Genomic DNA, 26,637 nt, shown 5'->3' with positions numbered 1-26,637 from the left:
CCCCCCCCCCCCTCCCGCACCTGTGGCTTCGCAAGCAGCCCTCTCGCCTCTCTAACATTCTCGGCGCCCCTAAAACGCTCTCAGAAAGGCCGCACCTAGCAGCAAGTCTTTCGTCCGCCTCGAAACGCTGGCTTTTCTTCCCTCATAATACGCTCCTCCGGATCCCCCCAAACAGCTGCTATATCACCGAGGCCTCGATGGCTCCCCTCGCCCCAAATAAAAAAGGGAACGTTGACAGCGGTTAACAAACACTCTCCTAACCACTTTTACGTGAATATCAAAACACCAAAATGGCGCAAACCTACGACAAATCAGGCCCAAGAGGTTGAAAACACCGAGTTTAAACCGCGAGGTCCCCCCGCCAACCTCACCCGCTCTCCCATCCCCCACTACCCGGTCAGTTCCCACACTCACCCTCGATCCCGGCCGCGGTCTCGGTCACTCGAATAACCCGACATGGCGTCAATGATTGCGGTTGGTGGGGAACGAAGCGGAGAGAATCGGGAGCGACGAGTCGCTGGAAGTGGCCTCGACGACGGCGAAGCCTTGCGGGGGCGGCAGCGGCGGAAGGACGGCGATGACAAGCGCCGGAGCTGCACAACCAGAGACCGGTGGAAATGAATGAGGTGCCGGCTGGGTCCCGGCAGCCGGTTTTATACCCTGGACCGCCTCCTCCGCCGCAGAGCATGCTGGGAGCCGCTCTATGACCTAATCACCCCGCCCCCTGCGCAGCGGCCGCAACGCCCGCCGGCGTTCCGGGCTCCGCCATGTTCTCGCCCCTCCCCCATCGGCCCTCCACCAGAGACGCCTGTTTTTTTGCTCCTTTCACGACTGGGCCCACCCGCCCCTGAGAAACCACATCCTGCTCTCTGTCGGCTTCACCTTTTTCTCGTCTGCTACACCTCAAGCAATCCACCCTGCCTTTCCCAGGTCCAGCCGTGCAACAAAATGGCCAGCACAGGCCAACCCCTTCTCCCCCCTCGGAGATGTTTACGTCTCCAACCCGCCCTCAGGCCCCGGACCAAGTGAGACAGGAAGGTGGGGCCTGCCATCGTCACGTGACGCCCCTCCCATCTAACGAGCAGACCGCACTACTTTCCCAGTTGGCGTCGGCGGAGGAATACATTAACAAAACAGCTCACCGGAAGTTCACTTCTGATACCTCCGGGAGTCTGGCCAGGACTGCGGGATCACCTGGCTTGTGACCCCACGACCCAAGAACCCTTTAGCGGGATCTTGACCGCGGAGAATGGTATCCGGAGCTCGCAAACCGCCGCCTAGGCGCGTGCTGCCAAAGGAAGTGCTCCTCTAGTGGCCAATCAGCGGCGAGAAGCCGTTTTAAAGTCCCTCCCCTCCCTTCCTCGCCCCCCCTTGCCCCGGTACCCTGTACCCCATCCACCTAGCGCCGGGACTGTGTGGTGCGGCCCTTCCAGGACACCGTCCACCGCGCGTCCGCTTGGAGACCCGCTGCGACCTGCCTCCGCGGCATGGCCGGCTCAGAGGCTGGTGAGTCTCGGTCTGGAGCCCTGGTGTGTGGGGACTGAGGCCACAGCTCCCCGAAGACCTCAGCGCGTCTGGACTAGGTCTGGGCTGTGCTGGGGCTCGTGGCTGCCAGACAGCCCGTCCTAGTCGCGGGTTCTGTGGTTAGAATCTCAGCCTCGCTCCGTCTTCTCTCCGGGCAGCGGTATGGGGTGGAAGAGAGTGGGACCCTGTGGCACGGCGGGTGGGACGCACATCGGGGCCACAGAAAGCGGTCAGTCTTCCTCGGACTCGTATATTTCCCTGGACTCGCGAGTCAGTGTGCTCTCCGCTCCTGCATTGTGGGAACTGAGGCCGTGCCTCGCTTTTATTGGTCTTTCGAGGAATAGTGTTCAAGTCTGTTGATGTCCTCACCGAAGGAGAATTGTGCCTTTTCCCACCCCTCTTTAGTGCCCTCTAGAGTTACCGGCTTTCTCTACCACTGCCTTTCAAAGCGAATGATTTCGTTGTCTAGGACGCTTTCATCCCTTCTGCCGGGACAGAGCACAAACCAGTTGTGAAAAATGAGGGAGATAATGTGCATTGAAGGCGCACACACAGCCACACACGCACCTTTTGTCCAGAACATACTAGAGATGTGTCTAATACTTAATAAAAGTGCTTTCCCCTTAATTGCCACTGATTTCAGGTGACAAGTGTTTCGAGCTTTCTAAATTGAGAAACTCTTAAATTTGGCCAGTCCCAGCAGTATCTGGGGTAGGAGAGGATGTAATACACAAGCACTTTAACAGTATTGGTAATGTGTTCTGAACTTTGGGGGTGTTTTTACATACTTATTTTCTTTTTTATGCATAAAGTACAATAAAAGAGAAGAACTGACAAATGCATTCGCGTATGTGTCATTATTCCAGTTTTTAACTGAATTAATCACCGCGTATTTGGGCACCAGAGAAGTCCTAACTTGTACAAGATAATTGGGTAAAAACATGATCAATACCACTGGGAATTTGAAACAACACCCATTAATTTGTTCCTAGTAACCTTAGTTTATCATTAACAATCTATCCTGTTTATGACATAATATTCTCATTTACTCGTAAATATGTTTTAACTAAAACACCTTCATATTTTAGGTTGCAATAGTACAGATTGGTTTTGCATTATAGATTTGACTACATGGAAATTATAGCACTCTGAATATCATCCCAAGAAGTTAAGTACATTTTTCAAAAATATGCCTTGGAGGACATTTGAAATCTGTGTATCAGATACCTTAAGCAGGGTTCAATGTCTGTGTTGAGGTTGTTGGTTTTTTAAAATGTGTCTTGACTTTTTCCACTGCTATTTAAAACTCATCTCTTTGGACCAGCAGTTAGTGTAATGGCTATGTTGCTGAACTCCCATGTAGTCGACTGAGGTTCAAGTCCCGGACCTGGTAGCTTAAACTCAGGATGGTGGCGTGGCCATCCCCGCTGCGGGGGGGTGGTGGTGATTTCTCACTTTCTATCTCTCAGTGTCTCTCTGTCCTTCTGGTGAGTGCATGCCCCCTATAGCAAAAAACCTCTCAAAAAAAACCCTGATCTCTTTTTCTTCATTCTTTTCAGAGTGGATAACCCTTGCCAATAACCTCCTTTTTAAATGTCACATACACCTGAGGATACATGAACTTGAAGACTGTGATGCTAATGTCTTTATTGCTCTGTATCAATCCATTTTGGGAGAAAAGGTACCAGGTAAGGATATTAAAAAGTGGAAAATTGTGTCTATATCTTATTCCGTTACTGAGCCAGTATTGGAGATAAGAATTGGTGTTTGTACTGCATAAATCTTACTTACTGAGAAGACAGTTAATACATTTAAGTGTCCTGTCATCTTGCTAGTTGTGACTTACTCATTTCTTTCCAAAGTGCTACATCATTTTGCTGTATCCTCAGTTAGATACCTCAGGGTCATTACCCATAGGTTCTCTGTTGTCTCCATTTTTTCATATACGATAGTTTGTGTCCATTACGTACTAAGAGATCTGTGCAGTCTCCTCCTTTCCCATCGATAGCAATGAGCCAGTGCCCTCATCACCTCCAGGAGTGGGATGGCCTCCAGCTGGCACCTGTGGTGCTAGTCTCAACTGTCTCTAGGGTTCGTCTTTCTCAAAAGCAGAGGAGAAATTCCAAACTTAACTTGATATTAAGATCTTTCCACATTCCAGTCTGTCCTGCCCTCTTAAATCTTTGTGGTAATAGTTTCTAGTAGGCAGTTTTAACAGGACACATGGGAACCCTCCTGTACCCTTGCTGGTTTTGTTTTTGCTTTTCCTCTCATGGAAAGCAGCTCACAGTTGTGGGTTAAAGTCCAGTGTTTTGCCTAGTTATAGTCTAATACATTTTTTTTTTTTTTGGAGAGGTTTTCGCTATAGGGCACGTGGGCTCGCCAGACAGACAGAGAGAGACATAGAGACAGAAAGCGAGAAATCCCCCCCCCGGGGGGATGGTCATGCCACAATCCCTTCTCCTCCATTCTCCTCTTGGGATCTTGGGGGACGCACGCACATGCGCCCAGGGTGAGTTTTAAGCCACCGGGTCCAGGACGCAAATTGCGGTCGACTACGTGGGAGTCCAGCGACATAGCCATTACGCTAACTGCTGGTTCCCCAAGTCTAATAAATAATTTATGGACCACTTTATCTTCCTTTACATAGTGCTTGTTGAAAAGCATGTTTACATACATGTTGGGTAAAATAAATATGTAACCAAAATCAAACAATAAAGATTCTACTATGTAGAAATCAGACTGTTAATTTTATCTGTACTTCATAATCTGTTCTGTTTGGACAGAGCTTGCTTTTTTTTCTTTTTTCTTTTCTTTTTTTGGAGAGTTTTTTTTTGGTTACAGGGCACGTGCGCTCGACAGAAAGAGAGAGAGAGAGAGAGACAGAAAGCGAGAAATCACCCCCCAGGGGGGATGGCCACGCTGCAATCCCTTCTCCTCCATTCTCCTCTCGGGATCTTCGGGCATGCACGTACATGTGCCTGGCATGAGTTTAAGCCGCCAGGCCCGGGACTTGAACCACAGTCGACTACATGGGACTCCAGCGACATAGCTGTTACGCTAACTGCTGGTCCTGACAGAGCTTACTTTTGTAGCAGATGAATTTACTTATCCCCAGAAGCCTGGGCAGGACAGAGAGGGGAAACCTTGGGCCCTCCTGAATGCAAAATTATGTAACTTTTTTTCCCCACAGACCTCATAACAATTCCCAAGAGTCAAGAGGATGAGGCACACAATGTCCAAGCAGTAATTGATTCTCTGGCCTTGGATTACCTGCAGGTTAGCCTGTCTCATATAACAGGTTGGTACATATGTAACTGTTAGATAATTATGCATTTTAGTAAAAAAAAAAAAAAAAAATTTAGGTAGACCTTCAGCTAATTAAATGAGAAAGCTTCTAGAATAGACCAAACTGGAAGACTGAGCCAAGATAATTTATGTATATTATGTGTGTGTGTGTATATATATGTACACACACACACACACACATAATATATATACACACACACACACACACATTTTTTTTTTTTGGAGAGGTTTTTGCTGTAGGGTACATGCGCTCCCCAGAAAGAGAGAGACAGAGAAACAGAAAATAAGAAATCACCCTCCAGGGGGGAAGGCCATGCCACAGTCCCTTCTCCTCCATTCTGCTCTCGGGATCTTGGACACGTGTGCACATGCACCCGGCATGAGTTTAAGCCACCAGGTCCGGGGAGGAATCGAATGGCGGTTGACTACATGGGAGTCCAGTGACATAGCCATTACACCAACTGCTGGTCTCGACAATCTGTATATTTAGGGCAACTTTATAGCACAGCTTTTCCAGGAAGGTTGAAGATTGAGTTTGTGAAATATCTGGGTCTGAAAGGTAAGTATCCTAGCTAGTAATTTTAGGTATGTTTTTTGTTACTGTTATTTTAGAGCATATCCATGCTGCTCATTTGTAGTTGCTAAAATTTAGAAACACCTGAATGACCACCGATAGGGACTCATTAGATAAATTATGATAGCTCCCTACAGTAAACTGCATGTGTAAAAGTTGATAGACCCAGCCACGGTGGTGCTGCTGCTTTTTTTTGAGGCCACATGGAGGTCTACATTCAGTTCCCAGCCCACTCTAAAATCCTGGTGCAATATCCTGTGCCTTAACCCCACCTACTAGAAAGGCTAAAGCAGAAGGATCACTGACTAGATAATGAGATCCTATCCTTAAAAAAGTAAATGGTAAGTCAGCAGGTGGCGTGGTGGTTAAAGCACTAGATCCCACTTGACCGACTCCATTGAGTCCTACACCTGGCAGCTTGAAAAACATGCTGGGTAGGGACCAGCAGGTGGCATGGTTGTTAAGGCGCTGGACAGTCCCGCATGGCTGACGACAGTTTGAGTCCCAGACCTGGTGGCTTGCTTTCTCACTTTCTCTCTCTCTCTTTCTCTCTCTCTCTGTCTCTCTCTGGCCAAATTGAAATATATGAATGAATAAATAAAATTAAATAAATCATTCTTTTAAAAAAAGTTAGAAAGAAAAACATGCTGGGTGTATGTGCATATATGTGCGTGCCCAAAATCCCAAAAGGAGAATGAAGGAGGATTGTGAAGTGGCCATGCTCCATGGGGGCAGTGATTTCTTACTTTCCCTGTCACTCTCTGGTGAGTGTACAAACCCTATAACAAAGTAAATAAATAACAAAATATATAAAGATGCTCTTTATAACCAATGTTTCATATTAGGGGGCCAAACTTTAACACATGTTGTGTGAGAAAAACGGGGTGCAGTTACAGTGATAATATGCAGGGTATGCTACTGTTTGTAAAAACAAAAGTACAGTTGATTGCCATGGGAAGGAATCTCTAGAAACACAAGAAACTTGTAATACTGTTTGCCTTCAACGGGGATAACTTTAGAGCTACAGGACAAGGGATGAGAGTGTTCACTGTACACTTTGAATTTTGAACCATTAAAAAAAAAATTATTTAACTTTATTTAGTTTTGACCAGAGAGGGACAGAGCAAGAGAGAGCAACAGAGAGAGAGAGGAAAAAAAAGCAATCCGCCAGGTCTGGGACTTGAACCATGGTTGGCCATGTGGGAGTCCAGTGCCCTTAACATCATGCCACTGCCAGCTCCAAACCATGTTATTTTTTAAAAAAAGATTTTAAAGTGAACCATTTTGAGACTTTCTCCAAAATAAGAGTGTAGTGTGCTGTATTCTAAAACCAAACATAAAAGGTATATTTATAAGTCACTGTGGACAGTGAGAAATGAGGATTATTGTAGTCAATTACTTCAGGCTGGCAACTTGAAACTACTTCTGCCACAGAAGATTTATACTGTTAATTTATTCTTTGATAAGTTAAAAGACATAAGTGTTCATTATGATAGGTCATTTACATCTCTTAATTTGGTATTGTTAACAAATTTTTGCAGAGAAAATACTCAAGTTTTTGCGCAGTGTTAGGTGAGTAATGTGGCAAATCAGTTTGGAGATCATTTATTTTGAGAGATACTCCAAGAGTTTGTCTGTTCTTTTGGAATTGCCTTATCACCCAAGTAGGGCAGCTTCTGGGATTTGTGCTTAGTAAACAGTCTAATGAGGTTATAACCACACATGTATTTGAAGCATTTAAAATGCAGAGCTGACACGACAAATTATACCCATCCCTTGAAAAGTGGCAGAACGCTTACCTCTTCCAGTAGACCACAATGCAGCTTTTCACTCCTTGTTTTGTTGAAAGCACTTTCTCCTATACCAGGAAGCACTGCATTCTGGTGAGCAGTCTTACTTGCTGGTTGGCAGTGTATACTCCCCACCCTGGAAACCTATGTCTTTAAATGTGCCCTTGGGGCATACTTAACACATCTTAAGCCAGAAAAACACAGCCCTTAAAAACAAGATTTTTGGTTAATTGTTTTGAACTGAAAAAAACTGTCTACCATAGTCTACTAGTAGTAGTGTAAAACGTCACAATTCTGGGTTAGGTTTTGCATCACAGCATTATTTTATTTTATTTATTTATTTAGGGTTTTGCCATAGGGCATGTATACTGGCTGGAGAAGAGAGGGAATGTGAAAAATCACTCCCTGGCAGAGGTGGCCAAGCCACAGTCCTTTCTGCATTTTCCTCCTGGGACTTTGGGAAGGCAGGCAAGGTGCCTGAATCCCTGTTGGTCATGTGGGAGTCCAGTGCCGTAACCACTGTGCCACCTGCCGTCCCCTCAACCCATCTCTAGTTAATGTTTGAACTTAACTTTTTTTTTTTTTGAAGAGAGATTTTTGCTACAGTGTACTCACTAGAGAGAGAGACAGTGAGAAATCATCCCCCGGGGGAATGGTCACACTGCAGTCTCTTCTTCATTCTCCTCTTGGGATTTTGGGCACACATGCATGTACCTGGCATGAGCTTTAGGCCCCCAGGTCCATGGTCAACTTTGTGAGAGTCCCCGTTGTAACCATTACACCATATGCTGGTCCCTCAACTTAACATCTCTTAGAAATCTATTACAGGCCAGGTACTATGCTAGGGACTGTTTAAAGATTAACATCTGAGTATAAAGTGGATGTTAGACTGGAGAGAATGTGAATGGGATGATATTTAAAAGGGTTTTAGGGGGACTCAGCAGTTAGCGTAATGGCTATGTCGCTGGACTCCCATTTAGTCAACCGCAGTTCGAGTCTTGGACCCTGTGGCTTAAACTCACGCCGGACGTGAGTGCATGTGTGCCCAAGATCCCGAGAGGAGAATGAAAGAGAAGTGATTGTGAGACTTTTCAGAGGTATTGACTGAATTTCTTTGTATTCTGTATTCAGGAGAAAATATAGTGAAAGGAGACAAAGAATCTATAAAGAATCTCCTAGAAATATTTGATGGGTTGCTGGAATATCTTACAGAACACATCAGTGAAACATCTTATGAGAAAAGTAAGTTTAAATATGGAAATTTGGTTTGATCTACATTCTGTGTTATTCTGTCCTTTTTTTTGCCTTTTTGCCTGTTTTTCTTCATGGGAAGCAAAATCACTAATACAGTGTACTGCATACAGTTCTTTCTGTTCCAAGTGGTTAGAAACTCAATCCCAGACTGTTAGCATGTCCTTTGTTAACTTGGATGTTGTGTATACATTACTTTAAAGCTAATCTAATAGAATCCTAAATTTCTGGCTAAATTATTGTCCTGTTATTGCGTGAATTCCTTACTCCAAAATTTCCTATGTCAGAACTGTCATTTATGTTATAAATGTGGATATAACCAAGGCATTAATAGGAAGAGTTAGGGTATCTCTGTCTTGAACTAATAATGTATGTTGCAACTTAATTTTTTTTTTAATCTTACTCTTTAAGCAGCTCAGTTCCCCACACTGAACAATTTATTGTGTATAATTTTGACTTTATGTTTTTTGCTTTTTTTGAGAGATTTTTGCTATAGGGTGCATGTACTTGCCAGGAAGACAAGAGACAAAGAGACAGAAAGCAAGAAATCACCCCCTAAGGGGATGGCTATGTCACAATCCGTTCTCTATTCTCTCAGGATTTTGGACACGCATGCACACGTACCTGTCATAAGTTTTAAGCCACTGGGACATGAACGGTAGTTGACTACATAGGAGTCCAGTGATGTAACCATTATGCCATCTGCTGGTCCCAATATTACGTTTTTAAAAGATAATTATGGAGATCGGTATTACCATACGGTTATCCAAAAATGTTGTTATTGTCAAAACTCAATCAGCAGTGCCTATGCAGTTATTCATCTTGGGCTCAATAAATTGTATTTCTTGGAATTTATCCTGAGGAAATATACCAAAGAAAGTCAGGCTGGACCAGTTACAGTAGCATGCACTGGATGCTGCTACCTGGTGGGCTGAGGCTACATGGGGGCCTAGGTTCAATTCCCAGCCTACCCTAAAAAGCCAACTAAAAAGCCAAGCGCAGTGGCTTGTGTCTGTGGTCCCAGCTGCTTGGGAAGCTAAGGAAGGAATTTGTGACACAGCAAGACCTTGCCAAACAAATCAAAACACAACACAACCACACACATACAATGACAATAAATGCTGGAAGGAATATATTATGTTACCATTGCCAAAAATCATCATCATCATCATCATCCAGCAATTGGAGATTAGATAAGTAATACCAGAGGTCATAGATGAAATAATATATAATCTGGGGGCCGGCAGGTGGCGTGGTGTTTAGGGCTCTGGACTCCTACATGGCTGACCATGGTTTGGGTCCCAGACCTGGTGGCTTGCTTTTTTCACTTTGTCTCTCTGTCCCTCTCTGGTTGAATTTAAAAAACTAAGTAAGTAAATAAATAAAGTTAAATAAAATAATTATTAAATATATATATATAGGGAGACAGATGGAGAGGGCCAAAACAAACCCCAAGGGGGCATGGGCATACCACAGTTCACTCTCCTTCATTTCTCTATTCTGTTGGGATTTGGGGCATGCATGCACATGTTTCCAGCTTTAAGCCCCTAGCGCAAGGATTTGGACCATGGTCGGCCGTGTAGAATCCAGTTAATATTAATCAGTAGATTTACCTATTCTTATGTTATAAAGTTATCCAAAAACAGTTGTCAGAGCCAGTAGGTAGCGTAGTGGTTAAGGCACTGGACTCCCACATGGCAAGCTGTGGTTTGAGTCCTTAACTTGGCAGTTCAAAATTCGCCACATGGGGGACCGTCAGTTAGTGTAATGGCTATGTCGCTGGACTCCCACGTAATCGAACGCAGTTCACGTCCCGGACCCAGTGGCTTAAAACTCACGCTGGGTGCATATGCATGTGTGCCCAAGATCCCAAGGAGAATGGAGGAGAAGGGATTGAGGCGTGGCCATCCCCTCTGGGGGGAGATTTCTCGCTTTCCATATCTCCATCTCTCTCTGTCTATCTGGTGAGCACAAGCGCCCTATAGCAAAAACCTCTTAAAAAAAAAAAAATCGCCACAGGGGCATGCGTGCTCAATATCCCAAGAAGAGAATGGAGAAGAAGGGATTGCGGCATGGCCATTCTCCCTGGGGGGTGATTTCTCGCTTTCTCTCTGTCTCTTTGGTCAATGTATATGCCCTATAGCAAAAACCTCTCTTTAAAAATTATGAAAACAAAAAAATAGTTTTCAACAGCAACCTCAGGTAACATAAAAACTCAAATTAAGACAAAAATTGGGGTAGGCTGTGCTATTGTTATAACCTTAGAAATTTTTTTTTTGGAGAGGTTTTTTTGCTATAGGGCGCGTACGCTCGCCAGACAGGGAGAGACAGAAAGCGAGAAATTACCCCCCAGGGGAGATGGCCACACCGCAATCCCTTCTCCTCCATTCTCCTCTCGGGATCTTGGGCACGCACACACACGCAACCGGCGTGAGTTTAAGCCACCGGGTCGGGGACTTGAACCGTGGTCGACTATGTGGGAGTCCAGCAACATAGCCATTACGCTAACTGCTGGTCTCATAACCTTAGAAATGAATGTCTTTAGTTAGAGATAGTTTCTTACCTTTAGTCATTGTTACTAAAATGATTTAAAAGCTGGAAGGGGGTGTCTGGCTCCGTGACCTGGTGGTTAAGGGAGCTGCATCTTACATGGCCAGCCCTGCGATTCAACCTGGGCTGGCAGGTGGCATGGTAGTTAAAGGCATGGGACTCCCACATGACCAAACATGGTTTAAGTCCTGGACCTGGTGGCTTCCTTTCTCACTTTCCCTCTCTCTCCCTGGTCAAATTGGAAAATAATAATAAAGTTAAAATAAAATAATTATTAAAAAAGAAAAAAGACACAGACCCAGTGGTTGGAGTCCCAGACTTGGCAGCTCGAGAGACATGCTGTGTGTGTGTGTGTGTGTGCACGTGTGCATGTGCATGCATGCCTGAAATCCTGACAGGGTAGAGAAATGGAGAAGGGATTGCAGTGTAATCATTCCCCGTATGAGGGTATTTTCTTCTTCTCTGTCTCTGGCAAGTACACATGCTCTCTGACAAATTTTTAAAAAGATTAAAAAAAAAAAAAAGGCTAGAAGGAAAGATAGAAATGTGCACCACACTGGAAATTTTTGTTTATTTTCCTTTAGTTGCCAGAAGGTGCTTAAATCTTCCAGAGAGAGAAAGAGAGAAAGAGGGCATCTCTGGGTCGGGATCACACCACAAGCCCTTTTCCTCCATTTCTCCATCCTGTCAGGACTTCAGGCATACACACACGTGCACCTAGGCATGTTTTTCAAGTCACTGGGGTTGGGACGTGACCATGTCCGCGTGTGGGATCCAGCTCCCCATGCACTGCATTGAGCCACTGTGCCCCAGGGTTAGCCCCGAGAGATTTCTTTTTTCATTTCAAGTGTTTGAATGTTTAGTATGTGTTAATGTCTGAGCAGGCACTCTGGGAGGAGTCACAGCTGCATATAATGTTTATTACTCTCAAGGCAGGGAGACTGGCATAAATACAATAAAAACACAGAAGGGGGCGCCAGCTCCATGGCCTGAGGCTTACAAGAACTGGAACATATAACCTCACAGATTTTGGTGAATACATGCACCCTCTGGCCAGTAAGAAAAAGGAGTAATAACATGAATTCGGAGAGACTAGTAGAAGTGTACTATATGGAACTCACCCAATCGAGGGGTAGGTGATACACAGGCCTTTTTTGGGGGGGAGAGGTTTTTGCTATAGGGCATGTGCACTCACCTGAAAGAGACAGAGAGAGAGAAAGTGAGAAATCACCCCCCAGGGGGGATGGCCACACCGCAGTCCCTTCTCCATTCTCCTCTTCAGATCTTGGGTATGCACACACACGTGCCCGGCGTGAGTTTAAGCCACCAGGTCCAGGACGCGAACCACAGTCAACTACATGGGAGTCCAGCGACATAGCCATTACGCTAACTGCTGGCCCTGTGGCTTTTCATTTTTAACAGCAAGGTTAAGAGGTAGAAAACTACCCCTAAGTAAAGAGTTTGAGATTAATCTGAAACATCGCAAAGGCAGCAGCATTGTTTACAGTTTGACACTAAATCATGTAGAGGGGAAGGGTGGCAGGGCAGTGGAGATGAGAGGAAGACAGAATCGAGAGAATAGTGTGAATCCGGTGGAAGTGACAGCTGAGGGATGTTCCCAGGAGAAGTCGGTAGGATGGCGAGTTAAGCAGTGCGATGAGAGGAAGACAGAATCGAGAGAGTAGTGTGAATCTGGTGGAAGTGACAGCTGAGGGATGTTCCCAAGAGAAGTCGGTAGGATGGCGAGTTAAGCAGTGCCAGTAGGGAGTGCTCACATAGGCTTTCCCACGTGGTAACACCAAGTTGGCACCTTTGCAGATCAAAAATATACTTAATTCATAGTATTACCTAGAGCTGGGTAGATTATTTTTTCTCTCTTTTTAAAAAAATTGTTATAGGGCATGCGTGCTTGCCAGAGACAGAGGGAAAGTAAGAAAGCATCCCTCGCCCGGGGGAATGGCCAAGCCACCGTCTCTGCTCTATTCTCCTCTTGGGGTTTCAGGCATGCATATGTACCTATGCCTGGCATGTTTTCCAAGCTGCTGGGTCTGGGCCTTAAACCATGCTGTTGGCCAAATGGGATCCTGCTGCCCTAACTGGCCACACCACTGGCATGGCCCTGATTAGATCCTTTAAAATGCCAATTAAGAACCAATAGGTGGGGACCAGCAGTTAGCGTAATGGCTATGTCGCTGGACTCCTATGTAGTCAACCGCAGTTCACGTCCCGGACCCGGTGGCTTAAAACTCACACCGGGCGCGTGTGCGTGCGTGCCCAAGATCCCAAGAGGAGGATGGAGGAGAAGGGATTGCGGCGTGGCCATCCCCCCAGGGGGTGATTTCTCGCTTTCTGTCTCTCTGTCTCTCTCTCTCTCTCTGTCTGTCTGGCGAGTGCATGTGCCCTATAGCAAAAACCTCTCCAAAAAAAAAAAAAGAACCAGTAGGTGGTATAGTGGTTAAGGTGCTAGACTGGAGTCCTGGACCCAGTGTCTTTGAAATGACACAGGGTATGTGTACATACGTGCCCAAAATCCCTAGAGGGAAAATGAAGAAGGGATTGTGGTGTGGCCATCCCCTTGGGGTGATTTCTCAGTTTTCCTTTTCTCTCTTTCTCTCCCCCTGGAGAGCATATGCACCTTATGGCAAAAAAGTAAACAAAACCCTAAAAAACAAACAAAATGCCAATTAACGGTAACGGGGAATAAATCTTCCTTATTACTAGTCACGTCAGCTGTGCAGGACAGCCCTCCCTGGGACTGGAGCTGGCATTGTCACTAAAGATCCTAAGGCAGGCCACAGTGCAGAGTGGGTTCCTGTTCCTCACTGTGTGACTGCAGCTCTCTCAGCCTGCCACTCACCTGGGATTCCGGCAGGGTTGTCATGAAGGATGAGAGTAAACAGAGCATAGCTCAGAGTAAATGCACAATAGGTGTGAGCTAATGTTATTAAAATGTCGCTTGATAAATGCAGAGACAGAATAAAATGAAGGTGGGTTTTGATAGCAGACATCTCGCAGTGTGCAAGGGAGCCCATAGAGGGTAAATCGGAGTTGTAGGAGGGTTCCCCCATGTATCTCCAGAAATCACGGCCTGTGAGTTACTGCTGCTGGTGAGAGGTGTATTCCTCAGGTCTGTTTGGGGTGGGGTAAAGGCTGAAGGTATTGGGGACGATTTCACCCAAGCTTTGATATGGTCTGGCTCTTAGTTTAAACCATGATTGTTTCAGAGCTGGAAGTAGGGTGACACAGTCGTGTTTTTCAGTCATCCTGATTGACTGCCGCAGACACTCCTTTTGATGGAGAAGTTACAAGGAATAAGGAATGTACCTCTGCCCTGGCTGAAAAATATCAAACATTGCAAATATAACTGTAGACCCTGCTTAAACAATATTCTGTGGTTTCCTTGTCACTTGAATCTATGTGGTCATCACAAGTGACAATTTGGTCCTTTCTACTGGCACTTTGACAAGAACCGAGGATGAGCTGGGGGTACCTCACTGTCCTTACTCTCCCTACCTCGCGTATAGAAAAAGTAGTATTGACTTAGGGTTTCTTGTTTCTATGTGCTCTGAACAGGTGAAACTGTACCGTGTTTTAAAGAATCCCATCAAGGAGAACCTTTGCAAGAGCCAGAAAGCACTAAAGAATCTAAATCATCATGGAGAAGAGTTTCTTCTGGGAGGTAGCATCCAGTGCCTGTGGATTTAATCAAAACCAGTTACACATTTTCTTCTAAACTGCACACAGTATACCAGAGTGGCACCCAAAAACCAAGCTGTTAGGAAAATTTCATTAACTTAAACCTTTCTGAAGGGGTATGAAGAAGGATCTTGAGCTTATACAATTCTTAATTCTCAGTCTGAACTGCCTCATTTTTCATTTTTCCCTTGGTCATCAAAATTCAGCTTTCCTGTATTAGAAAACTGGCAAGGTACAGAGATTTTTTTCTTTTTTTAAAGGATTTTGCTATAGAGCGTGTGCACTCACCAGAAAGACAGAGAGAGACAGAAAGCGAGAAATCATCCCCCCAGGGGGAATGGCCACACCACAACCCATTCTCTTCTTGGGATCTTGGGCATGCACGTACATGTGTCCAGCGTTAGTTTAAGTCGTTGGGTCTGGGACCCGAACCTCAGTTGACTACATGGGAGTCCAACGACATAGCCATTATGCCAACTGCTGGTCGCTGGAGGCTTGCTTTCTTACTTTCCTTCTCTCTCTCTGGTAGAATTTTTATAGTAATAATAATAATTAAATTAAATAATTATTTTAAAAAATAAAATGAATGAATTGGAAATTACACTGGGCATGTGTGCATGTGGGCCCAAAGCCCCAGGAGGAGAATGAAAGAAGAGAAGAGGGATTGGGGTGTGGCCATCCCCCTAAGGGGTGATTTCTCACTTTCCTTTTCTCTTTCTGGCTCTCTCTACTAAGTGCATATGCCCTATGGCAAAAACCTCCCCCCCCCAAAAAAAAAAAAACCTCGTTACTGTACCTTCATGATCAATATAGCATTAAAGTTTGTACTACTTTAAAAGAACTATTTAATTTTGTTTATTATTATTTGTTATAGGGCTCATGCGTACATCAGAGAGACAGAGAGAGGGAGGGAAAGTGAAAAAGCAAGCCACTAGGTCCAGAACTCGAACTATGGTACCCTGTGTGGGAGTCCAGTGCCTTAACTACCACGCCACCTACTGGCCGCTTGCGCTATTTTTTTTTAGACAAGATGTATTATTACATATTTGTATGTCTTGCTAAGTAGAGGTTCAGTATGATGCTATGACTTTCTTTTAAATAATCCTTAGGGCTTTTTTTGTCTTGTTTTTATGCTGTTTTCTTATTTGGAAAGCACAGGCAATTCCTTCTGTTTTAGGTATACTGTGAAAAATGTGTCTCAAAGGAGACCATCATAAGTTGACAGTCTTTTTATTTATTAGATTTTTTAAAGAATTATTTAACTTTCTTTCTTTCTTTCTTTCTTTCTTTCTTTCTTTTTATTTGACCAGAGAGAAACAGAGTGAGAGAAAGGGTGAGAAAGCAAGCTGCCAGGTCCAGGACTTGACCCATGGTTGACTATGTGGGAGTCCAGAGCCCTTAACCACTATGCCACCTGCTGGCCCCTCTTTATTAGATTTTTTTTTAAATAACAAAATTTGCAAATGTGAAATGATTCAAGGATTTTTTTTTAACTTTTTTTTTAGAATTATTTTATTTAACTTTATTCATTTATTTACTTATTTATTTTAGTTTGACCAGAGAAAGACAGAATGAGAGAGAGAGAGAGAGGAGGAAGGTGAGAAAGCAAGCTGCCAGGTCCGGGACTTGGAACTGCAGTCGGCAATATGGGAATCCAGCGCCCTTAACCACCACTCTACCTGCCAGCCCTGATTCAAGGATATTTAGTGCAAAATTAATGTCCTACCCTTGTCATCCCCATAGAGTCACCGGTGTTGCTCTTCTCGGTGTGTGGTCTTCCATACATTTAATCCTTGACACTTACACACAGCTGTCTCCATCATTCCCTTACCTGTCAAAACAAAATAGAGAAGCAGCAGTAAGTGATGAGTAGCAGACATGAAAGTCTCTCTCTCTCTCTCTGTGCCCAGCAATGAGCAGTCCGAACACCCACAGGCCTGGTTGAAGGGTCCTCACAGGAGAGCCCCTGTGGGGTCAGGCCGAGCCCCAAGTAAGGAAGGAAATTCTTTCAGATGCTCCTTATCCTCTGATGCCTTGGGCCCCTCTTGGGATGGAGAGGAAGCTGATTCTACTGGTGAGATAATCAGACTCGGAGACACAGCACACACCTTTTCTCTAAGAAGTAATGGTAAGTAGTAGTGCTTTTTCTTTTTTAAGAATTACTTTTAATTTTTTTTATTTATTTATTTTTCTTTTGGAAGAGGTTTTTGCTATAGGGCCTGTGCGTTTACCCGGAAAGACAGAGACAGAGAGAAAGTGAGAAATCACCCCACCCCCCCCCGGGGGCGGAGGGGGATGGCCACACCATAATCCCTTCTCCTCCATTCTCCTCTCAGGATCTTGGGCATGCACGCACACATGCCCAGTGTGATTTTAAGTCTGGGCCTTGAACTGTGGTCGACTATGTGGGCGTCCAATGACATAGCCATTACACTAACTGCTGGTCCCTTAATTATTAGTTTTTAGTTTGACCAGAGAGTGGGAAAGTGAGAGCGCAAGCCACCCTGTCCAGGACATGAACTGTAGTCGGCCATGTGGGAGTTCAGCACTTTAACCACCACACCACCTGCTGGCCCCGAGTAGTTATCAATGAGTGCTATTCAACATATAGTTATACTTAGGAGTGTTTAAAATAAAGAAAAATAGAGAACACCCTAATTTTAATTCAGAATTTAAATTTCAGAATGCAGCCAGTGCCCACTAAATGTAGGTAGGTGTCTGCCAGCACAGTCAAGTGCAAGTTCCAGGCAGTGTGGGCAGGTGAGTGGATACTGATGGGGCTGTCACCTCAACTGTGGGACCTGATACCCTGGGAAGAGAGTTCTGGGTCAGCCATACTGTCTGGTCATGTTTTCAGAGTACTCCTTAATTGGTATTTCCTGAACTGGTTGACTCATGTTTTTCATTCAACCAGTGGCAATTTTTCTCACAGGCTTCAGGCCACATTTCCAGCAGTCCACTGTCTGTACACAGCAGACCTGAGTATCTCCCAGCCCCAGGTGGAACCCTCCTTGCTTCCTCTCCTCTAGACATCCCCCTGCCTTGCCCACCTTGGTTGCCTCGCCCTTCCCAGGCATTGTACTGTTTTCTTTGCTGACATTCTCTTCCTTCTATTCCTGGCGGACTCCACCTCCTTCCTTAGGCACTGCGGCTCTGTTCTATAGTGTGGGCTTCTCTATTTCAGTCACACCATCCACACACTGTGTGGTAACTTAGGAGTGTGACATAAACTGTGAGTTCCAGGGACAGTGGCCACGTCACAGTCATTCGGCACATATTATTCAGCGCCTTTCCTGTGCCAGGTGGAGGTGATACAGTGGTAAATGCCAGGCATGCATCCCTGCTTTCACGGGGTAGCTGATAAATAGAATACATGAGTAAAATACAGTTCATAGTACAATTAGCCATGCTCATCTTCGTGTTCCAAAAGTTAGCAAAACATTAGGCCATAATAAGTATTTTTTTAAACAGAATGACAAGATGCCACAGTGGAATTAGGGCCATTAAATGGGAAACCAAGTGGCTCTCATACTCACCCAGACTGCCACTGGCTGTGTGACTGTGGACAAGGTGCTTATCTTTTTGGAGCCCAGCATCTTCACGTGTGAAATGAGGGCGTTGTGCTAAACCATCTCTTAAATCCCATTCAGCATTAATACCCTGATCCCAAGGAACACACTGCATTCCAAAGAACTCTGTTTGAAGATCCTAAGTCTGCAAGGTCACACAGTAGACCAAAGACATTGGTTGCTGTTGCGATAAGCAGAGGAATGGAATGATCAGTCAAATGTAGGTGATACCAGAATGTTTCTTGAAGGAAGAATGTCACATAAATTGATAGGATGGAAGGAATGCTGATTTTAGAAATGAGTTCTGTGATATCAACTGGGGGACCAGCAGTTAGCATAATGGTTATGTCGCTGGACTCCCACGTAGTCAACTATGGTTCGCGTCCCGGACCTGGTGGCTTAAAACACACCGAGTGCGTGTGCGTGCATGCCCAAGATCCCGAGAGGAGAATGGAGGAGAAGGGATTGCAGCGTGACCATCCCCCCTTGGGGGGTGATTTCTCGCTTTCTGTCTCTCTGTCTCTGTCTGTCTGGCGAGTGCACGTGCCCTATAGCGAAAAGCTCTCCAAAAAAAAAAAAAGAGTTACACAACTACAGCACAGGAGGACAGATTGAGAGAGGGACCTGGTGGAGGCGTTTGGGTTTGATGTGATAAAAGGGCTTATGGCAGCTTCCTTTTAAATTAGATGTCACATGATCGTCATATACCGTCACAGGCCATCTATTTTGGCTTCAGTTTCTGGACTGTCAATCTTTGTGGTCCTAGCCAAGACCCCTGCCTCGGTTCCCTTCATATCCAGAGATCCGTGCATACAACAGCCAGCATTTCTACAATGCAGTGCCTATTCTCTAAAGCAAACTAATGGAAAAATGGTGAAACTCTGCTTTTAGGCTGTGCTAGTGATCCTGGGCTACAGAACTGCATCTTATTATCTAGTGGTTGTAAAAATAATTGGTGATTGAAGCAACTGGACCATCATCGTTCCTTAAACAGGTTCTTCCTGAGATTCCCCCCAAGAGCACAGAACTTTTTTCCCCCTAAGCAGCTTTTAGTATAATGTTCAGCAAACTATCTTGATAATCTAAAAATTTACCCTCAATGTTTTCTCTCCTAGGTCCCCATGGTTCTAATGATACACAGTTTAAAAAAGCTTCAACCTCACCGAGTTCTAAATCACGTGAAGATGTATTCAGCCCTCCCTCATCTAGTTTTTTGTCCAAGAATAGAACATCCTTTGTTGAAGACAGTGAGTTACAATGGGTTGTCAGTTCTTTAGACTCCTGTTGAGTTGGGGATAGTTGTTAGTTCTTGGGTAATTGCTGTTACTGTTAATAGCCTTTTTACTTTTGTTGTCTGTACTTTGAGATTCTTTTTAGCTTTTTTTAAAAAAATAATTATTTAATTTTATTTATTATGCTTTAATTTAACCCGAGAGACAGAAAGGGAAAATGAGAAAGCAAGCTCCCAGGTCCAGGACTCAAACCATGGTTGGCCATATGGGAATCCAGTGCCTTAACCTCCACGCCACCTACCGGTCCTGAGATTCCTTTTAGCTTTACGTTACTTTTTTTCTTTTTAAAATTTTGCTATAAGGCATGTGTGCTCACGGGAGATAGAGTGAGAGGGAAAGTAAGAAAGCACTCCCCAGGGAGGTTGGTCATACAGCAATCTCCTCTTCATTATCTGCTGGGGATTTTAGGCAAACACACATGTGCACCTGGGGTTTTTATCAAGCTGCCAGGTCCAAGACTCAAACCACATAGCCAGCCACGTGGGATCTAGCCACCCAACTGGCTGGCCCAAGCTTTATATCTTATTTGTAAATGTTTACTACTAATTATGAACAATGATTTTTTGCTTAAGAGGTTGCATATTTTGCATCTACTATTATCTGAATCTTCTCAGAGACTTGTTTTGTTTTTGAAGGCAATTGAGAGTTTTTAATACGTTAGTGTATCAGTTTGTAGTCTTCAATGATACTGAATGATAACTACAGTAACTTGAAAAATGTTCTTGTTCCTTACTGTAGTCTGAGATTTTTGTATGGTAGCATTACATTGTTGTTAATGGCCGTTAAGTTTTTTTTATTGTGGATGAACTATGATTTACACAGCCATATTTTAAGCCATTTCTGTTGCTTCCAATATTGCATTATTTTAAAATAACTTACAGGAAACTTTATTTTGAAGTTTTTGCCATCACGGGTGTGTGCACTCACCAGGAAGAGACAGAGACAAAAGTGAGACATCACCCTCCCAGGGGGATGGCTGCACTGCAATCCCTTCTCCATTCTCTTCCTGGGATCCTGGGCACGCACTCACATGCGTCTGGTGTGATTTTCAAGCCACCAGGTCTGGGATTCAAGCTGCGATCAGTCATGTGGAAGTCAGCGCCATAACTACTACATCACCTGCTGGCCTCTACAGGAAACATTCTTTTGATAGTAACATTAGAATATTCATCTAGATTTAATTAGGTTCTTACTTGTTGAAAATGTGTCCCTGATTTACTTATTTGTGTGTGTGTGTTGTTTTAATCAAGTCTTAAGACATTTTCTAATTAATGTGAACATCTTTACATAGGTATGTGTATATATAAGCTGACTTCTTGTTTTTTTTTTTTTTTTTTTCATTGTAATGTCTACTTTTAATTTTTGTCTTACTAGCGGAAACCCCTTCTTTCAGTGTAATTCCAAGTGCTAGGAAGCTCGGGGAGCCTATTCGAGCAGCCATTCCTTTACATCCCCCCTACCACCCTGCCGAGCCTCGAGCCCCCTGCCCTATAGGAAAAGAGTACTTGCAGGCAAGTCGCTGCTCCCCTGCCGTGAATTCTACTGGAGAGGCAGTGTCTGTAGTAAGTGGAAAAGCTTGTTTGCGATTTGATAAAAGTTTTTTGTCTGCTTTTTAATGTACTGTGGGTAGAGGGGGAGGGGAGGAGGTTGGGAATGAGGAAGCACCTCTCAGGGCAGATGGCGATGATGCAGTCCCTTCTCCTTCATTCTCCACGTGGGATTTTTGGGCATCACATCCACACATTCAGCATGTTTCTCAAGCCACCAGCTCTGGGATTGAACTGCACAATTGACCTCCATGCGGAGTCCACCAAACCACTGACTGGCCCGTAATGGAAGTTTTTATGTTCAAAGAGGACTCTGCTGGAATGGTAATCAAACATACTGGACTAATCAAAGCACTGTACTTCTTAAAATTACCTCTGGTGACTGGTAGGTGGCATAGTGGTTGGGGTCGCTGGACTCTCACATGGCTGACCATGGTTCAAGTCCTGAACTTGGCAACTTGCTTTCTCACTTTCTCTCTTTCTCTCTCACTCTGTCCCTTTCTGGTCAAATTAAAATACATTAATGAATAAATAAAGTTAAATAAAGTAATTATTAAAAAAATTACCTCTGTATACACTTGCATGGTCTTGTGCTAGGAAGATGGGGACAAGATGAATCTCTGAAAAAAGAAATAATGAAATAATATAAGCTAGTATATACCGAATGTTAACTTTTGCCAGGCACAGTTCTGGGTCCTTTATAGGTATTGAATACTTTTCCTTTTTTTTCAGAGTTTTGGTTTTTTTGCCTGAGGGCGCATGCACTTGCCAGAAAGACAGAGAGAGACAGAGAGACAGAAAGCGAGAAATCATCCCCCCCCCACCGGTGGGGAATGGCCATGCCGCAATCCCTTCTCCTCCAATCTCCTCTCGGAATCTTGGGCACACGTGCACACGTGCCTTGCCTGAGTTTAAGCCACCAGGTCCGGGACTCGAACCGTGGTCGACTACATGGGAGTCCAGAGACATAGCCATTACGCTAACTGGTCCCTGAATAATTTACTTTTCAAAACAACTCTGGATTACTACCCATGGTAAGCTGATGTGGAGAGGTTAATTATCTTGTCTGAGGCTACACAGCAAGTGTAGAGTCAGGATTTGAAACCAGAATGCTTTATGTCCTTAAATAATTTCACATTTTAAAAATATTGGAAAGTATGAAAAAAGAAAACCATCCATCTTTATTCCCATTATCCAGCATGAACTACTGTTAATATCTTAGTCCATTTCCTTTTTCTTTTTTCTTCTTTAGTAGAGAGAGGGCAAGGGGCCAGCAGGTGGCGTAGTGGTTAAGGTGCTGGACTTCCACATAGCCGACCACGATTCAAGTCCCGGACCTGGTGGCTTCCTTTCTCACTTTCCTAATTTCTTTCTCTCTTTCTCTCTTTCTCTTTCTCTCTCTCTCTCTCTCTCTCTGTCTCTCTCTCTCTGGCAAATGCATGTGCACTATAGCAAACGATGATAAATAAAATAAAATAAATAATATTTTAAAAAAAGAACAGAGAGGGCAAGCTGTCAGGTCTGGGACTTGAACCGCAGTTGGCTATGTGGGAATCCAGCACCCTTACCCACCATGCCATCTACTGGCCCCAAGAAATAAGTTAGTTAAGGGATCAGCAGATGGTATAATGGTTAGGTTCCTGGATTCCCACTTGGTTGACAGCACTTTGAATCCCGGATCCAGTGACTTAAAACTCAGGCTAGGCTTGTATGTATGTGTGCCCAGAATGGAGAAGAAGGGATTGCAGGGGGCCAGCCCCCCGGGGGATGATTTCTCACTTTCTGTCTCTCTGGCGAGCGCATGTGCGCAATAGAAAAGATGTCCTGGAAAAAAAAAGTTATTTAAAACATAAAGAGTTTACATTCATATTTTGGTTTTATCTTTGTGTTATTTGACTTTGGACAGTGTTAACTCCCTGATATGAAAAATAGAAACTTGTATACTTTCCATTTATGATTTGATCATATTTTCATCATCAGATATAGTAATAACGTCTGAAATTTCATGTTTCAGAAATCTCACTGCTTTGATATTCCAGTGGCACGTTGAGCCAACCTTTTTACCAAGCACAAGTTTATAGACACTGCTCTAACGCACTGGGTATTAATAGGGTATTCTATGCTCGGCCAGCAGGTGGTGTGGTGGTTAAGGCACTGGTCAACCGCAGTTCAAAGCCCCAACCTGGTGGCTTGACAGTTATGTCAGGCGTATGTGCCCAAAATCCTGAGACAGGAATGGAGGAGAAGGGATTTTCTCTCTCTCCCCAGCAAGTATATATAACCTATGGCAAAAAAGTAAAAGGAGGGGGCTGTTTTTTGACAGAAGTATTTACAAACAAACATGAGGGGCTGGTACTATGATACAGCGTGACACTGCAGGGGTTACCCAGATGGGCAGGTTCTGGGTTTGCACATGGAATCCTCCCTGAGTGTACCAGGTAACACAGGACCATGATCAGGGTCTAGTGGGAGTGGATATGGTATTGGGACAGGTTGAGGATACTGTCTCTTTTTTTTTTTTAAATTTTTTTTTTTTTGAGAGATTTTAGCTTTGGGCAGCGACGTTTTTTTTTTTTGAGAGATTTTCACTGTAGGGCGCGTGCGCTCGCCAGACAGACAGAGAGAGACATAGAGACAGAAAGCGAGAAATCACCCCCCAGGGGGGATGGTCACGCCGCAATCCCTTCTCCTCCATTCTCCTCTCGGGATCTTGGGCACGCATGCACACGTGCCCGGCGTGAGTTTGAAGCCACCGGGTCCGGGACACGTGGGAGTCCAGCGACATAGCCATTACGCTAACTGCTGGTTCCCTTAATTTAATATTTTAAAGAATAATTTTATTTATCATTATTATTATTATTTTTTTTTAATTCACTACAGGGTACGTGCACTCACCAGAGAAAGGAGGAGTGAGGAACAGAGGGATAGAGAAAAGGGGGCAGAGAGAGAAAGTGAGAAAGCCACCAGGTCTGAGACTTGAACTTCAGTCAGCCATGAACTTAAGTCCAGCACCTTAACTACCATGCCACCCACTGGTTCAACTGTCTGCATCTTTCTGTCTCACTTATAAAAGTAAATAAATAAACTTAAAACAGAAAAACATGGAGAGAGTGCTTCTCTCTGTGGTATAGGGAGAGGGGACCTAACAGTCATGGACACTCCCTTACCCTCCAAAAAATTTGTCTTTGTAACTTTTTCAAATCTACTTTTTCTGTTTTCAACAGGAACCAGAAGATAGAGTTTTCTTAACTTCTGAGTTGCCTAAAGATGGCAAACAGGAAGTGTGTTCAGCTCAGGTTCAAGGCTCTAGGATAAAAAACCTTCCCAAAGGAAAAAGGTACTGCTCCTGTAAGCTTCAGTATTTATCGTGTCTTCACGAAGGATTTGAAGTTAGGAGTGTGCTCTTCTAATTTAGCTCTGCAAGTTACTGTGAAATAGTTAGTAAAGCATGTGTACTATGACAGTAATTTTATACTAAATATGCCTGGCTACTTAAATGTCACATGGTCACTTATTACAGAAATGAAAACAGAGCTGCAGCCTCAGCTTGGGATTCACCTCTCCCTCAGAGGGGAAGAAAGAGGTTAACGGAAGAAGAACTGCACGCAGTGTCAGAGAAACTCTCTCAACGGCTGTCTGAACTGGACTGGGCAAGTGCTGTGTTGTCTGTACTGAGTGCTGTGGGTTACTGACATTTCACTGATTTCCCAATTGAAGGTGGAAGCTAAGTACAGATACTAGAAATGAGTTGTGTTGTAGTTACTGTAAAAATTGTGTTCCATGGGGCCAGCATTTGGTGTGGTGGTTAAGGTGCTGGACTCCCACACGGCTGACCGCGGTTCAAGTTCCGGACCTGGCAGCTTGAAAATCACACAGAGCACATGTGCGTGTGTGACCAAAATCCTGAGAGGAAAATGGAGACAGGAATGCAGAGTAGCCATCCTCCTTCGGGGTTGATTTCTCCATCTTTCTCTCTCCAGAGAGTGCATGTGCCCTGTGGCAAAAAAAAAAAAATTTTTTTTAAGAATTATTTTATTTAACTTCATTATTATTTTAATATTTCCAGAGAGAGAACGAGAAGGGGAAAGTGAGAAAGCAAGCCTCAAGGTCTGCCATATGGGAGTCCACTGGTCCCAAGTGGCAAAAAATCTTTTAAAAAATTTTTATGTTTCAGGACCAGTAGTTAGTGTAATGGCTACGTTGTTGGATTCCCATGTAGTCGATCGCAGTTCGAGTCCTGGACCTGGTGGTTTAAGCTCATGCTGGGCATGTGTGCCTGTGTGTCCAAGATCCCGAGAGGAGAAGGGCTTACGGCATGGCCATCCCCGCTGGGGGTGATTTCTTGCTTTCTGTCTGTCTTTCTGGCGAGCGCACACACCCTCTAGCAAAAACATCTCAAAAAAAAATTGTGTTTTATAAGTCAAACAGGTGGGACATAAACAATGATATCTAAGCCTTTTGTGATATAATCAGGTTTGGTACAGATTTATCTATACTTTATTGAATTTTGCTACAAACTCAATCATTTAACATAAATGATAATATTAAACCTTTTCTCTTTAGATATATTTATATATACATGGTTTCCTTTTGTCACTAAAGCCAGATCTGGCATAAAATTGGATGATGGATCACTGTTTCTCAGAAAATATATTACAGTTTTGGGGTACCATTGAAATCCCTATGTGATTTACTCTAAAGTTTTTTTTTTTTTTTAATTAAAACTGAATAGCCGTAGCACTCATACCCTTCAAAAACAAAATGTGCTCTAGCAGCTATAAATTTCTGACTATCAGGACTGGGAGGTGTCGTGATGGACAAGGGTGCTGGACTCCCACAGGGCCAACCGCAGCTTGGGCCCCGGACCTGGCAGCTTGCTCTTTACGACTTTCCCTTTCTCTCTCTGTCTCTGGTCAAATTAAAAAAATAATAACAATAAATGGTCTGTATACTTTTACCAGTTTGTGTTTTGCTGAAGTAGATGAAAAAGATACTCAAACTAGCTTTCTCAATAGATGTTAAGAAGTGCCTTGGGTGATCGAGTTAAAGATAAGACTGACCATAAAGAAGATGACACTGGAAACGAAGAGGTGGAGAGCGGAAATGAGGAGGCTCTGTCTCAGCACAGTGACAGCATCATGGAGTATGGGCCAAAGAAGCCACGGCCAGGTACTTCTGCTAGAGAGGCTTAGAGTAGGGCACCCATGTGAGCTGTAAGGTACTTCTAGTTTTTGTTTTGTTTTGGTTTGGTTTGGTTTTTAGATTTTTGCCATAGGGTACATGTGCTCATGGGGGAGAGACAGAGGCAGTGAGAGGGAAAGTGAGAAATCACCCCCCAGGTGTAATGGCCATGCGGCAGTCACTTCTCCATTCTCCTCTTGGGGGAACCAGCAGTTGGCGTAATGGCTATGTCGCTGGACTCTCACGTAGTCGACTGCGGTTCGTGTCCCGGACCCGGTGGCTTAAAACTCACGCCGGGCGCGTGTGCGTGCGTGCCCAAGATCCCAAGAGGAGAATGGAGGAGAAGGGATTGTG

The 26,637-nt window shown here is 44.3% G+C and overlaps 2 protein-coding genes across 5 annotated transcripts in view; one reads left to right on the top strand and one right to left on the bottom strand.

Annotated features, from left to right (window-relative positions):
- Positions 1–1,285, bottom strand: part of DDX5 (DEAD-box helicase 5) — a 9,129-nt gene extending 7,844 nt beyond the window's left edge. The window contains exons 1-2 of one of the 3 annotated variants that reach the window (XM_006146780.3): positions 1,143–1,285; positions 415–593 (exon numbers count right to left, since the gene is read on the bottom strand). In XM_006146780.3, the coding sequence (XP_006146842.1) occupies positions 415–458 (44 nt within the window). In that variant the 5' untranslated portion in view covers positions 459–593; positions 1,143–1,285. Of the gene's footprint in view, positions 1–414; positions 695–882; positions 1,023–1,142 lie in introns of those variants that run through there. The other 2 variants (XM_006146781.3, XR_001370246.2) reach the window with 2 other exon arrangements.
- Positions 1,286–1,382: 97 nt separating this feature from the next.
- CEP95 (centrosomal protein 95) overlaps positions 1,383–26,637 on the top strand; it is a 39,327-nt gene continuing 14,072 nt past the window's right edge. For both annotated transcript variants that reach the window (XM_006146784.3, XM_006146783.3), the window contains exons 1-11: positions 1,383–1,506; positions 3,084–3,212; positions 4,718–4,825; positions 8,329–8,439; positions 14,572–14,677; positions 16,707–16,822; positions 19,379–19,510; positions 20,930–21,117; positions 24,327–24,439; positions 24,623–24,752; positions 26,118–26,271. In XM_006146784.3, coding sequence (XP_006146846.1) covers positions 1,488–1,506; positions 3,084–3,212; positions 4,718–4,825; positions 8,329–8,439; positions 14,572–14,677; positions 16,707–16,822; positions 19,379–19,510; positions 20,930–21,117; positions 24,327–24,439; positions 24,623–24,752; positions 26,118–26,271 — 1,306 coding nt within the window. In that variant the 5' untranslated portion in view covers positions 1,383–1,487. The remainder of the gene's footprint in view (positions 1,507–3,083; positions 3,213–4,717; positions 4,826–8,328; positions 8,440–14,571; positions 14,678–16,706; positions 16,823–19,378; positions 19,511–20,929; positions 21,118–24,326; positions 24,440–24,622; positions 24,753–26,117; positions 26,272–26,637) is intronic.

This window comes from Tupaia chinensis, unplaced genomic scaffold (assembly GCF_000334495.1).
Source record: "Tupaia chinensis unplaced genomic scaffold, TupChi_1.0 Scaffold000187_1, whole genome shotgun sequence".
NCBI lineage: Eukaryota > Metazoa > Chordata > Mammalia > Scandentia > Tupaiidae > Tupaia > Tupaia belangeri.
The sequence above is the reverse complement of the archived record's forward strand: the minus strand, read 5'-3'. Positions and strand labels throughout refer to the sequence as shown.